This window comes from Chiloscyllium plagiosum, chromosome 13, assembly GCF_004010195.1.
Source record: "Chiloscyllium plagiosum isolate BGI_BamShark_2017 chromosome 13, ASM401019v2, whole genome shotgun sequence".
In the NCBI taxonomy this organism is placed as follows: Eukaryota; Metazoa; Chordata; class Chondrichthyes; order Orectolobiformes; family Hemiscylliidae; genus Chiloscyllium; species Chiloscyllium plagiosum.
In genome coordinates, this window is record NC_057722.1 from 77,920,161 (window position 1) to 77,941,839 (window position 21,679).

The 21,679-nt window shown below is 37.6% G+C and overlaps 1 protein-coding gene across 1 annotated transcript in view; it reads left to right on the top strand.

The window, feature by feature from the left end:
• atr (ATR serine/threonine kinase) overlaps positions 1–21,679 on the top strand; it is a 90,705-nt gene that overhangs the window by 4,138 nt on the left and 64,888 nt on the right. Inside the window, exons 2-12 of the mRNA XM_043702780.1 lie at positions 1,444–1,535; positions 4,199–4,366; positions 5,903–6,804; positions 8,918–9,114; positions 10,652–10,843; positions 12,076–12,287; positions 14,987–15,142; positions 17,451–17,646; positions 18,870–19,132; positions 20,816–21,009; positions 21,337–21,437. Coding sequence (XP_043558715.1) covers positions 1,444–1,535; positions 4,199–4,366; positions 5,903–6,804; positions 8,918–9,114; positions 10,652–10,843; positions 12,076–12,287; positions 14,987–15,142; positions 17,451–17,646; positions 18,870–19,132; positions 20,816–21,009; positions 21,337–21,437 — 2,673 coding nt within the window. The remainder of the gene's footprint in view (positions 1–1,443; positions 1,536–4,198; positions 4,367–5,902; positions 6,805–8,917; positions 9,115–10,651; positions 10,844–12,075; positions 12,288–14,986; positions 15,143–17,450; positions 17,647–18,869; positions 19,133–20,815; positions 21,010–21,336; positions 21,438–21,679) is intronic.

Below are 21,679 nucleotides of genomic sequence, written 5' to 3' on the forward strand. Positions count from 1 at the left end.
TAGGGAGGAGGGACTTGGGGGAAGGGGTGTTGGAAATGTGGTAGGTGGAAGGAGGTCAAGGTGAGGGTGATGGTAGATGACCAGGTGAGGAGAGTTCCACTGAACTGGATGAATAGACACTGCAATTAGTTGTGTCTAAACTAGCAGAAATGTTGAGGAGGAAGTGAAGAGAAAAAATGTACAATGGTCACACACACTGAATATAATTTGTGACTTGGTTTAGATTTGTTTTAATGTAACCTGAAGTTAAAAGAAGGGATGCATGTGGATTTTGGAAATGTCAGTACGTTCAAGGATTTATAAGGACATAAGGATAGTGGCTGAATGGCCTATTCCACCTTTGTTGGGTAGGCTTGAATAGTGTTATGAAGCAGGCCATACCTCCTCAAAATATTTTAAGAATGTAGCCTAAACCCTAACCTTTCTTATTTTAAAGGCTATCTTATGAAGTGGGTGTTCGGGTGTGATGCAGTTGGTCAAACCACTCGGCTTTAAGCAAAACAGAATTTATTTAAACATTACAGTTGAAACATAAACAAAAGAAAATGGGATTTAGAATAACTTGACTATTGGAAAACGTAACTAACTCGATACAGCAACTTAACTAAGAAGCTGTTCCAATCCAGTGACATTCCATAAACACACTCCTTGGTAAAAAGGTAAATTGAAATACAGATTCTTACGGGCAGGAGGGAACAACTTCCAAAGAGATTTCAGAGAGAAAGTCAGGGATCTTCTGCTGAAGCTTGCACCCTTTCTGGACTTTGTGCCTGCTACAGCTAAAACAAACTAGAAAAAAACTGAACTGGGAGAACTGGCCACTCTCCTGCCATTTTTAAACTCTGCCTTTACAACCTCACTTGAAGAAAACCAAGGACAAAATAACCTTTTTAAAGTGACAGCATTGTCACAATAGAAATGGAATTGGTGATAAGGGGATCTGAGGTATGGCTTTGACAAAAAGGAGAGGAGTGGAACAGAGAGAGTGGGTTCAAATGAATGTATTCGTGCCAAAGAATTTGTAAGATTGTTAGAGCTGAGTGGAGTAGACATAAGCGAAGTTAAACTTACAAATAGAAGTATACCAACAAAGTGAAAATAATTGTTTACTGGAGACTTGGTGATGCTAAATGACAAGTAAGTTTCTGAACTTGAATTTAAGCATATCATAATATATTGTAAGTCAAGAGTGTGGTGCTGAAAAAGCAGAGCAGGTCAGGCAGCATCTGAGGAGCAGGAAAATCAAAGTTTTGGCAAAAGCCCTTCATCAGGAAAGCCCCTTATTCCTGATGAAGGGCTTTTGCTGGAAATGTTGATTTTCCTGCTCCTGGGATGCTGCCTGACCTGCTCTGCTTTTCCAGCACCACACTCTTGACTCTAATCTCCAGCATCTGCAGTACTCACTTTCTCCATAATATGTTGTAACCTGATTTCCCCAAACAGTGCCCGCGCAGAAGATTACAATACTGTGGTGCAGAAGCCAAGACAGATTCTTTGTCAGTTTGTTGACAAAATGCTCACAGATGTGGATGTTGGTAAGTACATTCCCCCTACTCCTACACTTATCATTTGTAGATAAAATACAATGTGAATTATTCATATTTTGGTTTTATATTTAAAGAAGGAGTTACTCAAGCAGCTTCTGAAAAAAAGTAATTTACTTTTAATTCTAAATCCCATCTGCAGAAGATCTCTTTCCAGGCATCTGTCTTTCTTATGAAATGATGAACTATGTAACTTTTGGGTTGAATGTCATCTGTTATGACATTCCCAAACATTTTCTCACTGTGACCTCATTTTGAGGCTTGAAATTGTCTTACCACTGAGGAAAAACTGAGAAAGCAGGAACACAACTGTAATAACTTGATTGGAACTTGATAGCAACCATTGTTTCTTGAGAGCTCATGACCCCAAAATATTAGCTCACAATCCCACCTAAAACCTGATACCTCACTTTGGGAAGCCATGCTATAGAGGCTGATTCTTGAGTGACAGTCCTTTCCACAGCTAACAGAATTGCACATGCCTGAGATTCACTTTTTTACATAGAACATAGAACATAGAAGAATACAGCGCAGTACAGGCCCTTTGGTGCTATAGAGGCTGATTCTTGAGTGACAGTCCTTTCCACAGCTAACAGAATTGCACATGCCTGAGATTCACTTTTTTCTCTCCTGGCCCTCTCTCTCCTGCCATCTGATCATTTCTTTTGACCTCTGCATTTCCTATACTTGTTTTTTCCAGGGTAGAAACTAGGGGACAGAGATGTAAGGTAAAATGGGGTAAGTTTCAAGGAGATGTGAGAGGAAAGTTATTTTTTACACTGAGGGTGGTAAGTGCCTGGAATGTGTTGCCAGAGAAAGTGGGAAAAGAAGATACAATAGCAATGTTTAAGAGGAAACTTGACACATACATGAATAGGCAGAAAATAGAGGGATACAGACCACGTAGAGCCAGAAGGTTTTCAGTTCAGAATGGCATCATGTGTCGACTCAGGCTTGGTAGGCTGAAGGGCTTGTTCCTGTGCTGTACTGCTCTTTGTTCTTCTTTGTTCTTTGACAGGCAATACCTTGTTTAAAAGCTATTACTATGGAGGATTAAGTTAAAAATCACACAACACCCCCAGGTTATAGTCCAACAGATTTATTTGGAAGCACTAGCTTTCGGAACGCCACTCCTTTATCAGGTGATTGTGGAGAATAAGATCATGCTCACAGAATTTATAGTCAAAGGAGTCCAATGTCATGGAGTTGTGATACAGTAAACAATCTTAGATTAAAACTTTCGTCTTTTGTAATGGGATATGCTGGTTTCTGTTCTTTGATATGTAAACCCCAGAACTTCTTTTAAATTACATTCTCAAGATAACTCAGGTTTTTAAACAATGGGTGTGAAGTCTCTCTGTGTCCTAATGCTATGTCAGACTGACACAATCCTCCATAACTTGGAGGGTTTATGTTCTTAGCTCAGTTGGGTCTAGGAAATTCCTGAATCTCCAAGTATGAGTGGAAGCCAGGTGCTTTCCAATGAAGGGAGAGTCTATAGATTGCTGTCCTGCATTTTGTAATTAGTTCGAAGTTCAATAGTGCAGGCATGCGTGGCCTCACGTTTGAGGGACAGCATGTATGAAATATTACCCTATCCAGTTAAAAATAAAGATATTGGTTCTCAAGGGATCTGACAGGATTAGAAAATCGTTCTTTCCACAACTTCTCCTCGACTGTTGGTTTCCCAAGAGTATGGGAGCAGAAATCCATAAACTAGCTGTTAAGTGCCATTTATTGCTGATTTTATTTTTTAGCTTTTCTGCCACAATCACTTAATTTTGATTTTTAAAATCATCATGTGCCATCAAAACTAGATTTGTTCTTAACAACTTGTCTAACCTTCCAACTGGAAAAGTTCAAAATTAGATTTGCAAATTGAATTTTGTTCTTTGTATGTGGTCTGTTTCATTGCTAACCCCTACAATGAAGTAATTTATTAAATTCAGGTTTTTAGAATAAGAAACTAATTTGTAATGTAATATATACTGCTAAATTATTTTCTGGTTTTCAAAGATTTCAAATTTGCCATTTTAAAGCAATTGTTTTGCAAATAGTGAAGATTTAACTGACAATATCAAGCATCCTGGTTGTCAATTGTAATGGTAACTGCTGACAAAATTATTGCCCAGGTATTTCCCCACTGATCCTACAATAACTACATTGTTGCTGTATAATTGCTTTATTCACAATTATCTGTTAATTGATATTTAAACTTTGTCAGCAATAACTCAGTTGATACTGACTCACTTCTGTGTTCAAACCTCACTCCAGGACTTGAGCACAAATATCAAGGCTATAACTCCAGTGCAGCTCCAAGGAAGCACTACACTGCTGGAGTAATCCCCCTTCGGATGAGATAGTAAACTAAGTCCCATCTGCTTGCTTAAACTTAAGACTCCAAGACCCTCTTCTTAAGAGGCAGGGAGTTATCCATACAGTTTAGGCCATCAGTTATTCCACAACCGACTTCACAGAAACAAATGATCTAGTCTTCATCTGTTTTTGGGAGTTTGCTGTGTGCAACTAGACTCCTGTGCATCCTTTATAATGGTGACCATGCTTAAAAGTGCTTTGGGATTTCTGACTTTGAAAGCTGTATAAAAAAAGTCTGTCTTCTTCTTTTGTAATTTATTTTTCTGTTGAAATTTCAGTTGCTTTGGAGCTTTCGAAGAAAACTGATTCTCAGCCAACATGTGTGATGTTGTTGGATTTTATCCAACACATTATGAAATCCTTTCCTCTTATGTTTGTAAACATACCACAAAAGCCAACTAAACAAATTCAGCAGAACAGTAGTGATGATGAGTGCAGTTGTATTGGTGAGTTTATACACAACTTACAGAAAAATTGGTGCAATTGTGACACTAGTATTACAGATTGATCTTGGCTATTAATCTTCTAGTAATGTAGCTCAGATTTTGATATTTTATTTTTGCAGTCTGTTGACAAATTGACTTTAAATGATGCAAAAAAATGTAAAATAACATTTCAATAAAATCAATAACTGCTTTATTTGTTCTGTTTTGTTTGAATTTAAGTAAAGATCCTTCATGCCAGGTACAAATGCAATTTAACATGGTATTTCAGCTATGACTTTTGATTATTTCACCTAAGACAAAAAAAATCAAAAATCTTTTACCATTGGTCAGTTTCTTGTTATGTTGTATTAGCTTGAAATATCTGGTTTAAAATTGATATATGCCGCAAAAAGACCCATAGCAAGTTAGATTTCTGTTTGACACACATTCAGTTGTCTTTTCCATGTTTTATTAACTAGAATGAGTTTTAATAGTTTGTTAGAACTGCATTGAGGGTGCAACTTTATAGTTTCCTTCCTTTACGGAATTGGTTTTTTTGAATTGTTATTTTATTTCTGTGATGGTGGTGAGAATCCACTGGTTTGTTGCTTTGATTACTAGATTCCCTACGGTGTGGAAACAGGCCCTTCAGCCCAACAAGTCCACACCGACTCTCCGAAGAGTAACCTACCCATTCCCATTTCCTTCTGACTAATGTATCTAACACTATGGGCAATTTAGCATGGCCAATTCACCTGGCCTACACATCTTTGGACTGTGGGAGGAAACCCACGCAGACACGGGGAACTTGTGCAAACTCCACACAGACAGTTGCCCGAGGCTGGAATTGAACCTGGGACCCTGGTGCTGTGAGGCAGCAGTGCTAACCACTGAGCCACCACGCTGTCCCTATGTTTTATAACAATGAAATTCCATTACCAATTGCAGTTGATCATAATCAATAAAATGACAAACTCAATTTATAAATACACTTCTGAGGAAGGGTCCCGAAACATGAATTCTAATTTCTTGCTGCAGATGTTGCCAGACCTGCTGAGCTTTTCCAGCAATTTTGATTTTTGATAAATACACTACTATTATTCCACAACTGCCCAGGTCTGTGTGAATGAATTGTTCTCAGCTAGGGTAGAAATGTCGTTGTTCTATGATTTTAAATGAGAACCCTTTAGCAACTTGCTGCTCTGTGACAGGGAAACATAGGACCAGGGAGCACCCGTAGGCCATTCAGGCTCATTAAGCCAACTTACCCATTTACAGTACAGTGACACAGCACTTTGGAGCCTGAATACTTATTTGAACACCAATTGCTGCACTATTCTATGAAAAATGATAAGAGTATAATAAATATAGATTGCAAAAATGTTTCTGCCATTATATTTGTTTGTAATAGCCTACAGTTGCTGAACCCAGGAAGTTGTACCAATATCGTGATTACAGACTAAAACCAGACTAAGTCTTTCTATCTCTAATTCGATAAGTTGTGTTTAATCTGTTTTTGCAATATTTGATCTGAACAGACTTTTTTTTTCTTTAAAGGTTTCAGTAACTGGATTATAACCAGGCTTCTTCGGATTGCCGCAGCCCAAAATTGTCAAGTGCTTCATGACTGTGTTGCAAAGATTATACTATCTTTGCTTTGGCTGTTCAAGAGCAAGAATCCCTTTATATTTGGAACACAAACCAAGGAACTATTGGGCCTCTTTCAGGATTTGATTTCTTTGAGGGAGAAGAACCCGATGATGTACAATAAGCAGAGTTTGTTTTTCCAGCCATTCATAGTTAATCGTTTTGTTGTGGCTGAGAGAGAAGATGCAGAGTATTTAACCCCTGCACCCCTTCAGTTATCCTGTGTATTACAAGTAGAATCGTTGGAGGTCATATTACTTCGAATACTTTCATCAATTCTTTCGAGTGTGTTTTGCAGAAGACAGAGACTAATCTTGTGGGAAATAGGATGCTCTCTTTTAGAACATGGCAGTCCCAGGATTAAGGGTATCGTGTTGTCCTTGTTAACAAAGTTGATAAACCTTGGAGGACCACCACCAGAAGAATTGGCAAATATGTTCTTTACAAGTTTGATTGGTCTCTTGAAACTGTTTAAAGAGGCTGACAGAGCAGAATTAGAATTGTATGAAGAGCCATTTGCGTGTTTGGTCAGAGCACTCTTTCCTGTCACTGCTGAGCATCATGCAAGCTCATTCACAATAGAACCCATTTACCTTAATATGTTGATGGAGAAACTAAGTGTGTTTATTAGAGATGGTCTGTTAAGACTCATTAATTCTGATAAATTGAGATCAGCGCTATGTCAAATATTTCAGCACTTTTTGATGTTTGCTCCATCAGGACTGGTGTGTGCTGCACCAATACAAAAGCAACGTATACACCTAATATGCACAGCTTTAATTGAAATGATAGGAACTGAACCCAAGCAAGAGGTAACTTATTTTGTTAATCCTTGTGTCCACTTGTTTCTAATCGAGCACTTAATTCTGATTTAAAAAAAAAGTTTAGAAGTGATATAAAGCAAAGTCTTTGTCAATTACTTTCTGTCATCAATAAGACTGATGCAGCATAGTGCAGTACTACCAAAGTTATTGTCTTTCAGTTGAAGTGATAAAATTATGTTCTGGAAGCTCTCAATAGTTGAAATGAAAGTAATAGTACTCATGTAAAAAAAGGACCAGTGCATTGTTATATTGTTTGTCTTTAACCACCGTAGCAAAATACATTAAATGGCCCATGTTCTCATTCATGTTTTTGAACATATTAATCAGAAGTAGACCATGCAACCCATTCAGCCTGCTCTTTTATTCAATAAACTCATGACTGATCTGAATTTGATCCTAAATCCATATATCTGCCTTCCACAAAAACCTGCTTAACAAGAATCTATCTATCTCTGCCTTTAAAAACATCCAAGAATTCTGCGGCCACCACCTTTCCAGAAGGTTCCAAAGACACTCAATTCTTTGAGAGAAAATATTTTGCCTAATCTCAGTTTTGAATGGGAAACTCCTGATTTTTAAACAGTGACCCTTAGTTTGAGATTCTCCTGTAAGAGGAAACATCCTCTCCACACCTCCCCTGGCAAGGCATCTCAGGATTTTACATGTTGCAATCAATTTACATCTTACTCTTGTAAACGCCGTCAGACTCAAGCATAGCCTGTCCAACCTGTCCTCGGATGAAGCCCACCCATTCCTGGTATTAGTATTGGAAACCTTTTTTTGAACTGTCTCCAATGCAATTGCATCCTTCCTTACCTGAGTGTGTGGAGTCTTGCGTTGTGCAAATTAACTACAGCATATGTTTGCTTTGCTAACGACTGAATGTCATAAGTGCTTTTTGTGTTCTTTGCCTTGGGTAAATATAACTCGATGCACCAATCCTAGCTTGCTCGCACCACCCTCTTTGCCGAAGATATTGAACTTAAATTATATAAATTAATGCCTGGCTTTTGCATAAAATGCAGTGGCACTTAAATATGTGCCCCTAGGAATGTTAAGATTTCATTTATCATTGCTGACTGTTTCTTTAAGTCGTATGTTGCAAGAATTTGACTCCTCTAACATCACATCTTTAAACCAATGGTGTGAAAGCTATTGCTATTCAAGAAGGTCACCCACCACTATCTTTCTCTGGTTCAATTTAGGGATGAATGCGGCGTTGCCAGCACAGGTCAAAAAGAAACAAAAGTATTTAATCAGTGGATAGTGGTATTTGTAACATTTGTTAAATTGAACCATCTTGCATAAAACTTGTGAACTATATAAAAAAAATTGTTGGAGATACTCAGCAGACCAGATAGCATCTGTGGAAGTAAACAGAGAATGTTTCAGGTGGATGACCTCTTGTCAGAACTGAAGAAAGATATAAATGCTAGCGGTCTTAAGCCAGTGATAGGCAGGAGGGAGGAAGAGCAAGAGGGAAGTTCTTTGATTGGGTGGTAGAGCTGCAAATTGTTGCGTAGCAGCCATCCGAACATAAGAAGGAACAAAGAAATTAAACGAGCAAAGCAGCAAACAAAGACTAAACTGGGGCAGAGGTGATGATCTGAAATTGATAGGTTCAATGTTGAGACCTGAAGACTGCAGAGCCTTGAGTCAAAAGATATGAGTTACTATCCTTGAAATTGCTTTGAGGTTCATTGGAGTACTGTATTATACCATTGATGGAAAGATCAGCTGAGGAGCAAGACAGAGAGTTGAAATGACCAGCTCCAGGAAGCTCTGGTTACTCTTGCTGAATTAATTGAGGTGTTTTGCCAAGAGGTTATCCAGTACGTGGCTGGTTTCGTCATGTGGAGGAGACTGCATTGTGAGCAGAAATTGCAAGATAGTAAATTGAAAATTTTACAAGTAAATCCCAGTTTCACTTGGAAGGAATGTTTGGGTCCTTTAATGATGAGAAGGGAAGAAATAAAAGGTTAGATCTTACATATCCTGTACTTGTCATCTTTATCACCATTGAGATAATGCCACCGCTGTTTTACTACATACATAATTTTCTTTGTTTGGTAACTCATAATTTTGGTGCATTGTGTTTCAGTATTTGTTAAGTTGCTTGTATATTGCAATGAGAGCCGAGGGGATGACTGTTATCCAAGAAATGTGTGATCGGACCCGGGCACAATTGATGCAGGTTCCTGAAACAGATGGAGGGAATAGCAGTGATGAAGTTCCTGAGAAAAAGCCACGTTTGAGTTTTACTGCACAGTGCATGCAGAAAACATTCAGACCAGCTGAGTATGGATGATATTTGTTAATATACTTTTAACATTTGTTCAGTGATAACCATTTTCTTTGATTCTTATCAACCACAAATCGTTAAACGGACAAAACAGTTCAACATAAGATATGCCATCTGGCCTTTCTCTGTTATGATTGACCAATGAGGGATGTGATTGAGCAGATTTGCTCTTTTTCCCATCCATTGCTCTGCTTCTAAGAATAGATTATGGTTGAAACTTGTCATAAGGAAACTTATATGGCGTTAACTGGGTTGTTACGGTGAAATACTTTATTTCCTCCAGCCTACAATTGTCCAGTATCTCTGCACTCTTCTATCTCTGGCTCCCGAAGCATCTCTAGTTTGCTTCTCCATTGGCAGCTGTGTCTTTGGCTACCTTGGCCTGAAACTCTGGAATTCTCTCCCAAATTCTTTCCAGCCCTCTGTGTGTGACCTGCCATAATATCTTACGTTGCTCAGTGTCAAAGTTTGTTTGATCATTGCTACCATGAAGCACCTTTCCATACTTTACTGCATCAAAGATGTTACTGAACTGGAAGTTGTTCTTATCCATCCACTTTGTCGATATATTTGGGGAAACAGATACCAACTTCCGCCCTGCAGTGTCATGAACATTCACCTGACAGTTGATATATAAAGAGCATGTAATTCTCATGTAAATGTTCAAAAGAAGATTTCTCAAACCAATTTCAGGCACAACTTCCACCCCCACCAACAATCCTCCCAAATAAAAATCAGAAAATGGATATAAAGTAGTGGTCAAAATTATGAGTGTACAGAAAATTGAAGTTTCTACTCAATATGTTGTAACTGTGAAAAATGTACCACTGTGAAGTAGTACAATATATATACATTCTCCTACCTGATGCTGTTAATATGTTACCACTGCATGTATGGTTGAACTTTTCAAAGTTCACAACTTGCTGGACTGACCCCAGAATGTTTTTGGTTTTGAACAAATTCTCTGAGTTCAGCATCTTGCTCAAGTTACAGCATTTTGCGACAAACATAATCACTTCTATAATTGTCAGCATCCATAGTAATGTCTTCTCTCTTCCTAATTTCAGCCACAAATTCCAAGCAGTGTTTTTGAGTGGTCCTCCCTGTTGGCTTTGGTGCATCTTCCATTGTATTGTTTAAACCTGAAGCAGCCAAGGTTGCTATAATGAGAATAGTAGGATTTGAGGTTGAAATTAGTAATTAGCATTCTTATTTAAACAATGCACTGATAAAGCAGTGGAAACAAACTGCAGAAATGTGTTAATACAGTGTTGTGACTAGGTTGATTGCCCTTGGAAGAGCAATTGATGTTGTTAGAAATTTATTTTTCTGAGGCATAACTGGAAGGTATGGTTTGTGTTTGACAGATCCTTACTTTGAAACCCCCTCTCCCCTGCCATTAGTGTTGCAAACAATTGTTCACAGAAAAACATCTGATTTTTCATGGATATAGCTCCAGTATGTTTAGTTTCGGATAAGATTTTTACATTTTTAGTCATGCAAATCTGTTAACACAATGTTTATCTCTTGTAGATCTGGTCCAGTGGAAATGAAATTCAAGAGCAAATTATGGTGGACAATGTGCAATAAGTTGATGTCATTGACCAATTTACTGGAGAAGGTTCAGTCACATGAGAAGGCTGTAACTGTGTTGGAGGGTATTGTAGTTACATTTCGGTTGGCTGCTCTATGTACAGCATTCTGTGACCAAGGAATTTTAGATAGGTACAAAGTATTTATGATTTCATGTTTATTCTGTCTTTCAATTATATTGATCCTTGTATACTTTATCTACGGGAACATTCTGACCATGGGGGAATTGCACAAAGAAATGTGTTCAAAAATAAACATCTATTTTGGTACTTGTAACATCTTGCAACAAATAACAACAATGTGCTCAAGTGGGAACCCAGTGTTTATTAATATGTGAGCATAATTATCAAGTTGCAAAGCCACTGATAGTGTATACTCCCCAAATTCACTCTGGAAACTTTCAAAGATTGAAACTAAGATAGTTTCAATGAAAGTTCAAGACATCATAAACGCAAAGAATTCTTTGGATAAGCAGTATGCCCTTGTTTCTTCCAGTAGATTTCATATAGTTTCAACATTCACTCCCTCTACCACTGACACATTGGCAGCAATGTGTACTGTCGACAAGATGCAATGCAGTAGCACCTTACAAACCCACAGGTTCAACCACCTGGTAGGATAAGGATAAGGGTGACAAATGCATGGGAACATCACAACCTCTAAGTTCTCCAAGGAATATGCCATTCCAACAGGAAACTACATTACCATTTTTTTTAAAGTTGCTGGGTCAAATCCTACAACCTCCTCCCTAACAGCACTGTAGTTGTACTTGTACCATCAGTGAAGGTGCTGGTGTTGGACTGGGGTGGACAAAGATAAAATTCACACCGCACCAGCTTTAGTCCAACAGGTTTATTTGAAAGTACTAGCTTTCGGAGCTCTGCTCTTTCATCAGATAGCTGTGGAGCAGGATCATAAGACACAGAATTTATAGCAAAAGATCAGTACCATGCAACTGAAACGATATATTGAACAAACCTAGATTACAGTCCAGGTTTGCTCAATACATCATTTCAGTTGTACGACACAGTAATCTTTTGCTATAAATTCTGTGTCTTATGATCCTGTTCTGCAGCTACGTGATGAAGGAGTAGTGCTCCAAAACCTAGTACTTCCAAATAAACCTGTTGGACTAAAGCTGGTGCTGTGTAAATTTTAACTAGATACCATCAGGACTGCAGCAGTTCAGGTAGGGAGCCCATCACCACCACCTTCAGAAAAATTAGGGAACTACAATAAATGCTTGCCTAACCAATAAAGCACACAATGGATGATGATAATTGCCTTTCACGATTTATTCATTTTCAAATTTGACTTGCTTTCATTAGTACCGACATTGCAATCTTTTTGTTCAATCCTGCCAGAAGCAAAATAAATGATGTGGCCAATGGGAAGGTACAATGTTCCACAGGAATTTCGTCAATGAAAATACAACTGGTTTGGATAAATTTTGAGATGTTTACTCAAGTCCTGGAATATGGAAAAAAACAACTGATTGTTGGTTCCAAAGATGATGAATTAGAACCGTTAGTCAGCAGATTAATAAAAGTAATTGATGCTGCAATCTACTTGCAAGGTAGGTGAAACTGGTATTTAATGCTCGTAATTTCATGGGAGAAGTATTGATGCCATAAGGTGCACCAATACTTGCTTATTTTGATTAGCATGTAGTGTTTCTGATGCAACTCATGAGCTGAAATACAAACATGGCTAAGACTGAATTTAATGTATCTGGCAATTTCTGGTCTAACAACAGGAATTGTATTAAATAAAATTTGAGTTTCTGTAAAAACCTAACCATTTTGCTAATGTCCTTTAGGGGAGGATGGTGCCCCAATCTGGCCGACTAGTTTCTTGAGCATTCTGTTGGTCAATTTTTCAATGTACCAGTTCCATTTTGAACAAATTTTAATGTTGGTGCTTCCTTTGGAATCTGAAAATATACACAAGGTAGATAAATGGTAAAATCTGAACAGGAACACTTTATTGACAATGCTGACCCCTTCACAGTTGGTTCTAGACTGGGCCCAAGTGCTGCCTCCTCAGGTCACCTGACCAGCTCTCTTAAAGGGGTAGCACCCCACAACTACCTACTACATAACTGTAATAAATGAGCCATTGCCCTTGTCGACTGTGCATCAGCTGTTCTGAGTAAAACAAATTGGGCTGACACTTCAATGCAATTTTGAGGGCATGCTACATTGCCAGAGGCCTATCTGATCTCTGTAGATGTAGAAGATTATGTGGCACTATTTTGAAGGACATACAAACAAGGAACAGAATTAAGCAGTCAGCTCCTTGAACCTACTCCACCCTGTAATAAGATCATGGTTGATTAGATTGTAACCTCAACCTACATTTCCGCCAATCCCTGATAATTTTTCATCCCTTTGCTAAACAAGAATCTGTCCATCTTTGCCTTAAAAAATATTCAAGCGACTGCTTCCACTGCCTTTTCAGGATGACAGTTCCAAAGACTCATGACCCTCGTGAGAAAAAAAAGTCACCTGTGTTTTAAATGGGTGACACCTTTTTAAGCTATTACCCCAGTTCTCGATTGTTCATTAATAGGAAACATATACTCCATACCTACCCTCTTGTGGCCCATCAGGATCCTACACATTTCAATCAAGTTGCCTATTTCTCTCCTGACTCCAGCAGATCAAAGTTGAGCCTGTCCAACCTTTCTTCATAAGAAAACAATACCCATTCCAGTTAATTATCTGATAAAGCTTCCCTCAACTGGTGACCAACGTTATACACAGGACTTAGGAGACCGAGGGATGACCTGATAGAGGATTATAAAATGATGCAGGGTATAGATAAGGTGAATACCAAAGGTATTTTCCCTAAAGTAGTGGAGTTCAAAGCCAGAGGGCATAATTTTAAGGTGAGAAAAGAAAGACTTAAAAGGGACCTGAGGGGCAACATTTTCATACAGAAGGTGGTTTATTTGTGGAATGAACAGAGGAAGTGGTAAATGCAGTACACTTAGAATATTTAAAAGACTTCTGGACAGGTATCTGAATAGGCAAGGTTTAGAGCAGTATGGGCTGAATGCAAGTAAATGGGACATGTTTAGTTTGAAAATCCTGATCAGTGTGGAAGAGTTGGATCGAAGGGTCTGTTTCCATGCAGAATGATTCTATAATTTCAAATATTGCGAATCTTTAATTAGCTTTGAGGAGTCTTGTGGTTATGAAAAGTGCTACATAAATGCAATCTTGTTTCACAGTTGATGTGCAAATTTTAAAAAATCAGCTTTGCTGGTAGGTTTTAGTGGTGAACAATTGTGGATAATTGAGTGAAGTGTCCTTGATGGTTCATTTTGTAATTACACACCTTGTCACTAGCTGTTTTCCAAGGATTGGTATTTAGCTTGCTCTGAACACTTGATTCAATCTGTCAAGTCAGTTAGGCAAGAAAAAATTTAGCTTGTCTCCTTTCCCTTAATTATTTCCAGAAATTTGTGTTGTACATACGTGTGCCCGAAAATCTGAGCGTGTAATCTTGCTTTCCACAACTTTGAGAACAGTGCTTAATTGGTTTGTGGCAATTCATCTGTTCAATATTTGAGCCACCGTTCAATTAGTTTGTTTGCCTTGCAGTACCAGGAATCTGACTGAATATTGATTATCAGTGTTTTGGGAACATCACTTCAAATTCCTGATGAGAATAGGAGTGCTCTATTGTGATGGATCTGTGGTTAAATGATGTGCAAAGCTTAGATTACAAAAAAAAGTGTTTAGATACGTTATCGATAATGGAAATATATTTAAATGTATTTAAGAGTCAAAGAAAATATATGAATAGCTGAAGGAGGTAGGTAAGATGAAAATGGCAAAGCTGTGGCTATGATGATTTAAGAATCTTGAAGGAAATGACTGTCTGTGGAAATGCACTCCAGCGCAAGTTACAATTGATGTTAAAGAATTGAAGCTTCAAAAATTTTGTACATCATAAACCATTTTTGTATAGGATTTGAACTGTATTACGTTTTATATCCATAATATTTCTAATCTATGTAACATCTAATATCATTGTTAGAAATGGCTCAAAGTTCCAGTTTTTATGTGCTGAGCGCTTCAACAAATGTAAGAAATTATTGATAGAAATTATTCACATCTTTCCTGCAGTATTTGCTACGGCATAATTATCTGTAGTTTCAATAAGTGATATTTAAATTCATAAACTGAATTTAATTTGTTTCAAAATAAATCCTGTTATGACACTATGCATTTATGTAGTTAATTTTTAGATTTTATTATTTACCAGCTGGACAAGGTCAGGTGGACGAAGTTGCACTTAAGACACTTTGTGACTTTTTGTCATTACCATGGATTCACAAACACAGCACTGATGTAGCTTTCAAATCTGTTGACTTCAGTTCTGAGCTGGTATCCCTGAGTCAGCATTTGTCAAACAGTTTTTGTAAGTATAAGTCCAACTAAGATTTATTCAAAGGTAGAAAATATGTGTTTTCATATTGTGCGAAGCACTAATGAGATATATTGGCTTGCATTACTAAAGGAGTAGATCAGAGAGAAGAGGGAAATAGAGGGGGAAATTTTCACACACCCATGTGAGGGGAATTGAAATGCCTTAGTGTGTGTAAATAGAAATTGATTGATAAGATGAAATTATAATAACGTCAGACATTGGGAGCTGAAGCAGCTGGCTGAGGCACATAGGTATGGTAACAATAAAGACTGACAGGCTCCAGTAAAGTAGGAACCTAGATGAAGAAAGAGTGAGTCCAATGTAAAATGGGCTCCTTGTGTTGATTCACTCCTGCACAATTATTAGGACCATGCTAGTTTGAATGGCATTCCCTGGCTGATTTCCTTGATGCTGTTATAAAGTTGGTATTAGATAGCAAATAGGATTAAGGAGAATCCAAAAAGATGTTATAAATACATTAAGGACTAAAGGGTAACTAGGGAGAGAATAGAATCCCTAAAAAATCAGTGAGGCAGCCTCTGTGTGGAACCGCAGGAGATGAGAGAGATACCAAGGAGAATTTTGCCTCCGTGTTTACTGTGGAGAAGGACATAGAAGATACAGAATGTGGGGAAATATATGGTGACATCTTAAAATGTCCATATTATAGAGGAGGAGGTCTTAAAACGCATAAAGGTGGAAAGATCCCAGGACCTATTCAGTTGTACCCTGGAACTCTGTGGGAAGCTAGGGAAGTGATTGTGGGCTGCTTGCTGATATATTTGTATCATTGATAGTCACAGGTGAGGTGCCGGAAGACTGGAGATTGGCTAATGTGGTGCCACTATTTAAGAAAGGTGATAAGGAAAAGCCAGGCAACTATAGACCGGTGAGCCTGACATCGGTGGTGGGCAAGTTATTGAAGGGGATCCTGAAGGACAGAATTTACATGTATTTGGAAAGGCAAGGACCGATTAGGGATAGTCAACGTGGCTTTGTGTGTGGGAAATCATGTCTCACAAGCTTGATTGAAAAAGTAACGAAGAGGATTAATGAGGGCAGAGTGGTGGATGTGATCTGTATGGACTTCAGTAAGGTGTTCAACAAGATTCCTCATGGTAGACTGGTTGCAAGTTAGATCACATTAAATAGAGGGAGAATTGGCCATTTGGATACAGAATTGGCTTGAAGGTAGGTGGTGGTGGAGGGTTGTTCTTCAGACTGGATGCCTGTGTCCAGTGGTTTGCCACAAGGATTGGTGCTGAGTCCACTGTTTTTTGTCATTTATATAAATGGTTTTTGGTGTGAACATAGGAATTATAGTTAGTAAGTTTGCAGATGACACCAAAATCGGAGGTTTAGTGGATTGCGAAGAAGGTTACCTCAGAGTATAACAGGATCTTGATCAGATGGGCCAAAAGGGCCGAGGAATAGCAGATTGAGTATAATTTAGCTATGATTTGGAGGAGCTGGTGTTGGACTGGGGTGGACAAAATTAAAAGTCTCACAACACCAGGTAATAGTCCAACAGGTTTATTTGGAAGCACTAGCTTTCGGAGCGCTGCTCCTTCATCAGGTGGTTGTGGAGAATAAGATTGTAAGACACAGAATTTACAGCAAAAGTTTACAGTGTGATGTAACTGAAATTATATATTGAAAAAGACCCGGATTGTTTGTTTAGTCTCTCATCTTCTGGAGTGACCATGTTGGTTTCAGTTCTTTCATATGTAAATTGCAAAACTTTTTTTAAAAGTTAGATTCTCAAGTGCACTTTAACAATTGTGGCACAGACAGCCTCACAGGGAGTTAACATCTTCGATACCTTATCTGGGCCGACATGACACCAATTGTTAAAGTGCACTTGAGAATGTAACTTTTAAAAAATAGTTTTACGATTTACATATGAAAGAACTGAAACCAACATGGTCACTCCAGAAGATGAGAGATTTAACAAATAATCCAGGTCTTTTTCAATATATAATTTCAGTTACATCTCACTGTAAACTTATGCTATAAATTCTGTGTCTTACAATCTTATTCTCCACAACCACCTGATAAAGGAGCAGTGCTCTGAAAGCTAGTGCTTCCAAATAAACCTGTTCGACTATAACCTGGTGTTGTGTGATTTTTAACTTTGTAAGCGCCAGTCCAACACCAGCTACTCCAAATCATAAACTAATTTAGGATATCTCATCAGCATGGACGAGTTGGACCAAAGGGTTTGTTTCCATGCTGTACATCTCTCTGACTCTATAGACTTTTTAATATATTTTCTAACTGATTCTTTTGTGTCCCACAGCACACCAGAACCAGGCAAAATGTGTGTACCTGCTTTCTCTGCTACATGAGATACGTCCTGAATGGAGAACTGCAATACACAGATGGTCTTTGCAGTGTTCCAGTGATGTCACCTGTGCAGGTTCTGTGCGAGGATTTCCCGTACTCCTGCATTATCTAGGTGTTAAGTCACACTCTCTCATTGAGGAGCTTCTCTTGTATGTGTTTTTTAATATTTAAAATTAACAGAAAATGTTTTTTTTCTGACTGCTTGATAGTAAACTGTAGATGATTAATCCAAATGATTACTTCATCATAAACGTCATCTTTGTGAAATAGCTTTCTATACATTTTTATAATTAATGTTGTGAAACATATTTAAGTAAAGTTATGGTAGAATGGCATAGTCAATCATTATTTCTGAGTGTTATTTAGCCAGAAGTATTGGCCAATCAAGGGATAGGCTAAACATTTTTCAGCCCAGCCACTGTAAAAGTGAACAGTGCAAAATTTAGTAAGTCTTCAAGACTAGTCAACTAGAATGGTTCATATTTGATTGGTGGAAGGTGGTGTTGAGGTAGAAAGCAGCCAATTCAAGTTAACCAGGACAGTCATGGAGGAAGACTAGGACATGAACCTTCAATGATGAGAATGGACTTCCAAAAATTGAGGGAATGCTGTAGGCATAGATACAGTTGACTGACCGAATGTTGGTCAATATTCTACTGAATGTTTCGGGATATTCTTTTATACATCAGCTTATTTACTTCTGTAAAGCAGAAATTTGTGCATCAGAAAAGTCAGTGAATTACTGAAACATTATGACAGATTGTGCAGTTGGTCTGCACAATTAATTTCGATATGTATAAATGTCAATTCATTTCACAAATGGTTGGAGACAAAGGAGTCAAATATTACACCCAATCAGATACTGCAAATCTATTATTCTGCCCTCTTTTAACTTCTCTGTAGAATTGCATGACAGCTCCTCTATCTGGTACTATTTTAGAGTTTGGCTTTGCATCCTTTTCTCTTCTAATCTATTTCTTGTTTTGATTCTTTATATCACCATAGTCACTCTGTCAGCCACCATGATCCTACAGTATGGAAGTCGGTTTCTAAATCTCTCCATTTTCAACTCCTTTAATAATTCCTTTATTTACAAAAATGATTTATCCACCTGTTCTTTTGGATTCCTTGCTGTCATGCTATTTCAATGTTCTGTACCTCTTGGTGACAGTTACTTTTTCTTTAGCTGTACATCTCTATGATTCTATGACTTTACATAGTGAATCGTCTGATATGTTCTTCTAACGTGAAAATTATTGGGCAATTATGATCTATGGTTGTCTTTATGCGATTTTTATGCCTTTGTTAGAGGACGGCATGCAGGAAATATAGTTGTGTGACAACCTCATCATTTTTTTACAAAATCTTTCAGAAACAAACTTCAAGATGAGTCCAATTTGATACGTGAAGAATTAGCCAATAATGTTGGAAAGTTAATCTGTGTGCTTTCAAGCAAATCAGAGTTGTTGCTTCCCACCAATGACTTGCCACTTACAAATGCAGATTGTGAACTCCTGTGCCATAATATCTCTGTACGGAGTGAATGTACACTGGCTGGACCAACAGTTGAACCTTCTATTCTTATTCCATTCCTTGTGCTAATTCAGAAGTCAATGCCTGCTTCAGTAAAACGTGGTGAGTGTTAAATCCATTTCGAGAGTCCTGCTTTCTGAAAGAAAGTATGGTCTGCACACTAAGCGCAATTTTATACTCCGACAAATATTTTCACACTGGACGAATATGTTCCATTTGGGCGAAAGTGAGGACTGCAGATGCTGGAGATCAGAGTCAAGATTAGAGTGGTGCTGGAAAAGCACAGCAGGTCAGGCAGCATCCAAGGAGAAGGAAAGGAGCCCTTCATCAGGATTCCTGAATTCTAAATATGGTCCGTTTGTCATTTTACAAAAATTTTAAACTATATCAATGATCACTCATCTTACTTACGGAGGGCAGAGGTAATTTTTTAAAAACTTCTGATTATATATTTGTCTGCCAACAATGTCTTAAAAAAACTAATGGATGGATTTTAGTGAAACTTGGTCCCCAGGTAGATGTGACCCAAGACCCTGGAAAATAGAAAGGGAATGTCCCACTCATGAAAGGATTGAGAATCAAAGGGGTCGGGGGGGTGGGGGGAGTAATTTGTTTTTGAAAAGCAAAACTCATTGGGTAATTAATATCTAAAATGGACTGCGTGTGATAGAGGCATGTTCAGTTGAAAGCTGAAGTTGTTGTGTGGACTACAATAATCATTGTTGTCTTCCCAGTGTTATTTTCTGCCTCCATAGTATGGATTCTGTACCTTCTGATCTAGGATTATTTCTTGCCATCATACTTATTCCATCCCACATGAACAAAGCCAACCCACCACCCTTTCCTTCTAACATGTCTCTTGAAAAGTGCCGTACCCCTGCATATTTTGTTCCCAGCTTTGATCTCCTTGTAACCCTGTCTTTGTAATGGCTGTAAGGTCATGCCTATTAACTTCTGTTCGTTTATTTTGTTCAGAATACTATGTGCTTTCAAGTAAAGAGCTATTAACTTTTCCTTTTTACAACTTTTTCCCTTTTGACATATTTACTGTTGTTTTTCTATGTATATTGTTCTTATCTGTCCCACTCTGGGTATTGTTATCCAAATAGTTGCCCTTTAATGTTGCGATATCCTTTTTTGTTTTTAAGCCTTCATTTCCCCTCTGCCAAACCTTTCTCCAAGTAGTTTAAACTCGACAGCCCTATATTGCTCTGTGTGCTTACTCAATGTAAGATAAAGCAGCTTAACAGTTCACTTTACAAGTTGAATATACTAAGGGTTTGTTTGATACCCATTTGGAGACATTAAGGGAATACACTTCTGAAAGGGTTGAACATCTAGCCAAACTTACAAAGGGCATTGTTATTAAGTCTTGGACTTAAGCTTTTGTATGAGTTGATATAGATCAACTTCGATAAAGGTAAAACAGCAGATCCCATGGAGACGACTGATGATGCTGAACCCAAGAAAATATCCAGAACAGATATGAATTTATAATAAAAAGCCAAAACAGAATGGTATATTTATTCTTTTTTTTTAAGAGGTATTGATTAGCTTTAAAGCTGCTTCTTTAACTTTTTTATGAAATTACCTGAATACTTAAGGTGCAAAGAACAAAGCTTCTGGAACAGTGTGCTCGGAGTAAAGTTAATATGAGAAACCTTTGCTACTAGTTAAAAAGTTATGCAGCTATGTCCAGTCTTTGGGAAGAAGAAAAAAATATCATGTTAGATTCTGTTTTGTCAGTACTTTTTTTAATATTGATGTTGCTGATTTTCCCCTCAGCTTTTATAAGCAACATTCCGTATCTATGTAAACATGTGAATTTGGGGAAAACTGGCTCGGATACCAAAACCATTTATTGTGCAATACTGAACCTCATGAACGATCCAGATAAAGCTGTCAGAATTGCGTTTAGTGAAAAAATACATCATTTGTTAAATTCTCAAGAAGTTGAAGAACAAAGTTTACTGAAAGAGGTGAAAAAAATCAGATCTTGAAATTAAAACAATTACGTTGGGATATTTTTGTTGTTTTGAAATAATTGAAACATATGCATTGTACTTTTTAATAACAATTAGCAAGTTTTAGCTTTGTAAATATTAATCAGAAGCATTACAATTTGTGGATGTATATCCCTGTTCTAATACCACAATGAATTGTTTTGATGTGTTCATTTGGAACACAAGTGGAGTGTTTAATCACATCTGATTTGAGTCACTGGTGGCTGATGTGTTTGTGGTGCCATTTAATATAGAATTATAAATTAATAAAGTTAATTATACTGTTTTTAAATTTAACATTAGCTGCTTGTATCCAAGCTGAAGGAGGCATATGCAAATGCTAAGATTTCAAGAAATAATGAACTAAAAGATACACTAATCATTACAACAAGAGAAATTGGACGGTAAGTAATAAATAACATGAAGTTTTACTTACCTTGACAAATGTGCTGTTGTAAATTGGGCAGAACAATTGAAGCTGCATATATTCCAAACAGAACGATATGTAAAAATGTATTACAGGTGTGTGGATAATGCCTTCCCCATGCTCTATCATGATATTATTATCTCATTATATCTTCCTTGAAATTACAGAGTAAAGCAGTAGGCTTGTCTTAATTTTGACCAAGGTTGGATTTACACTGTT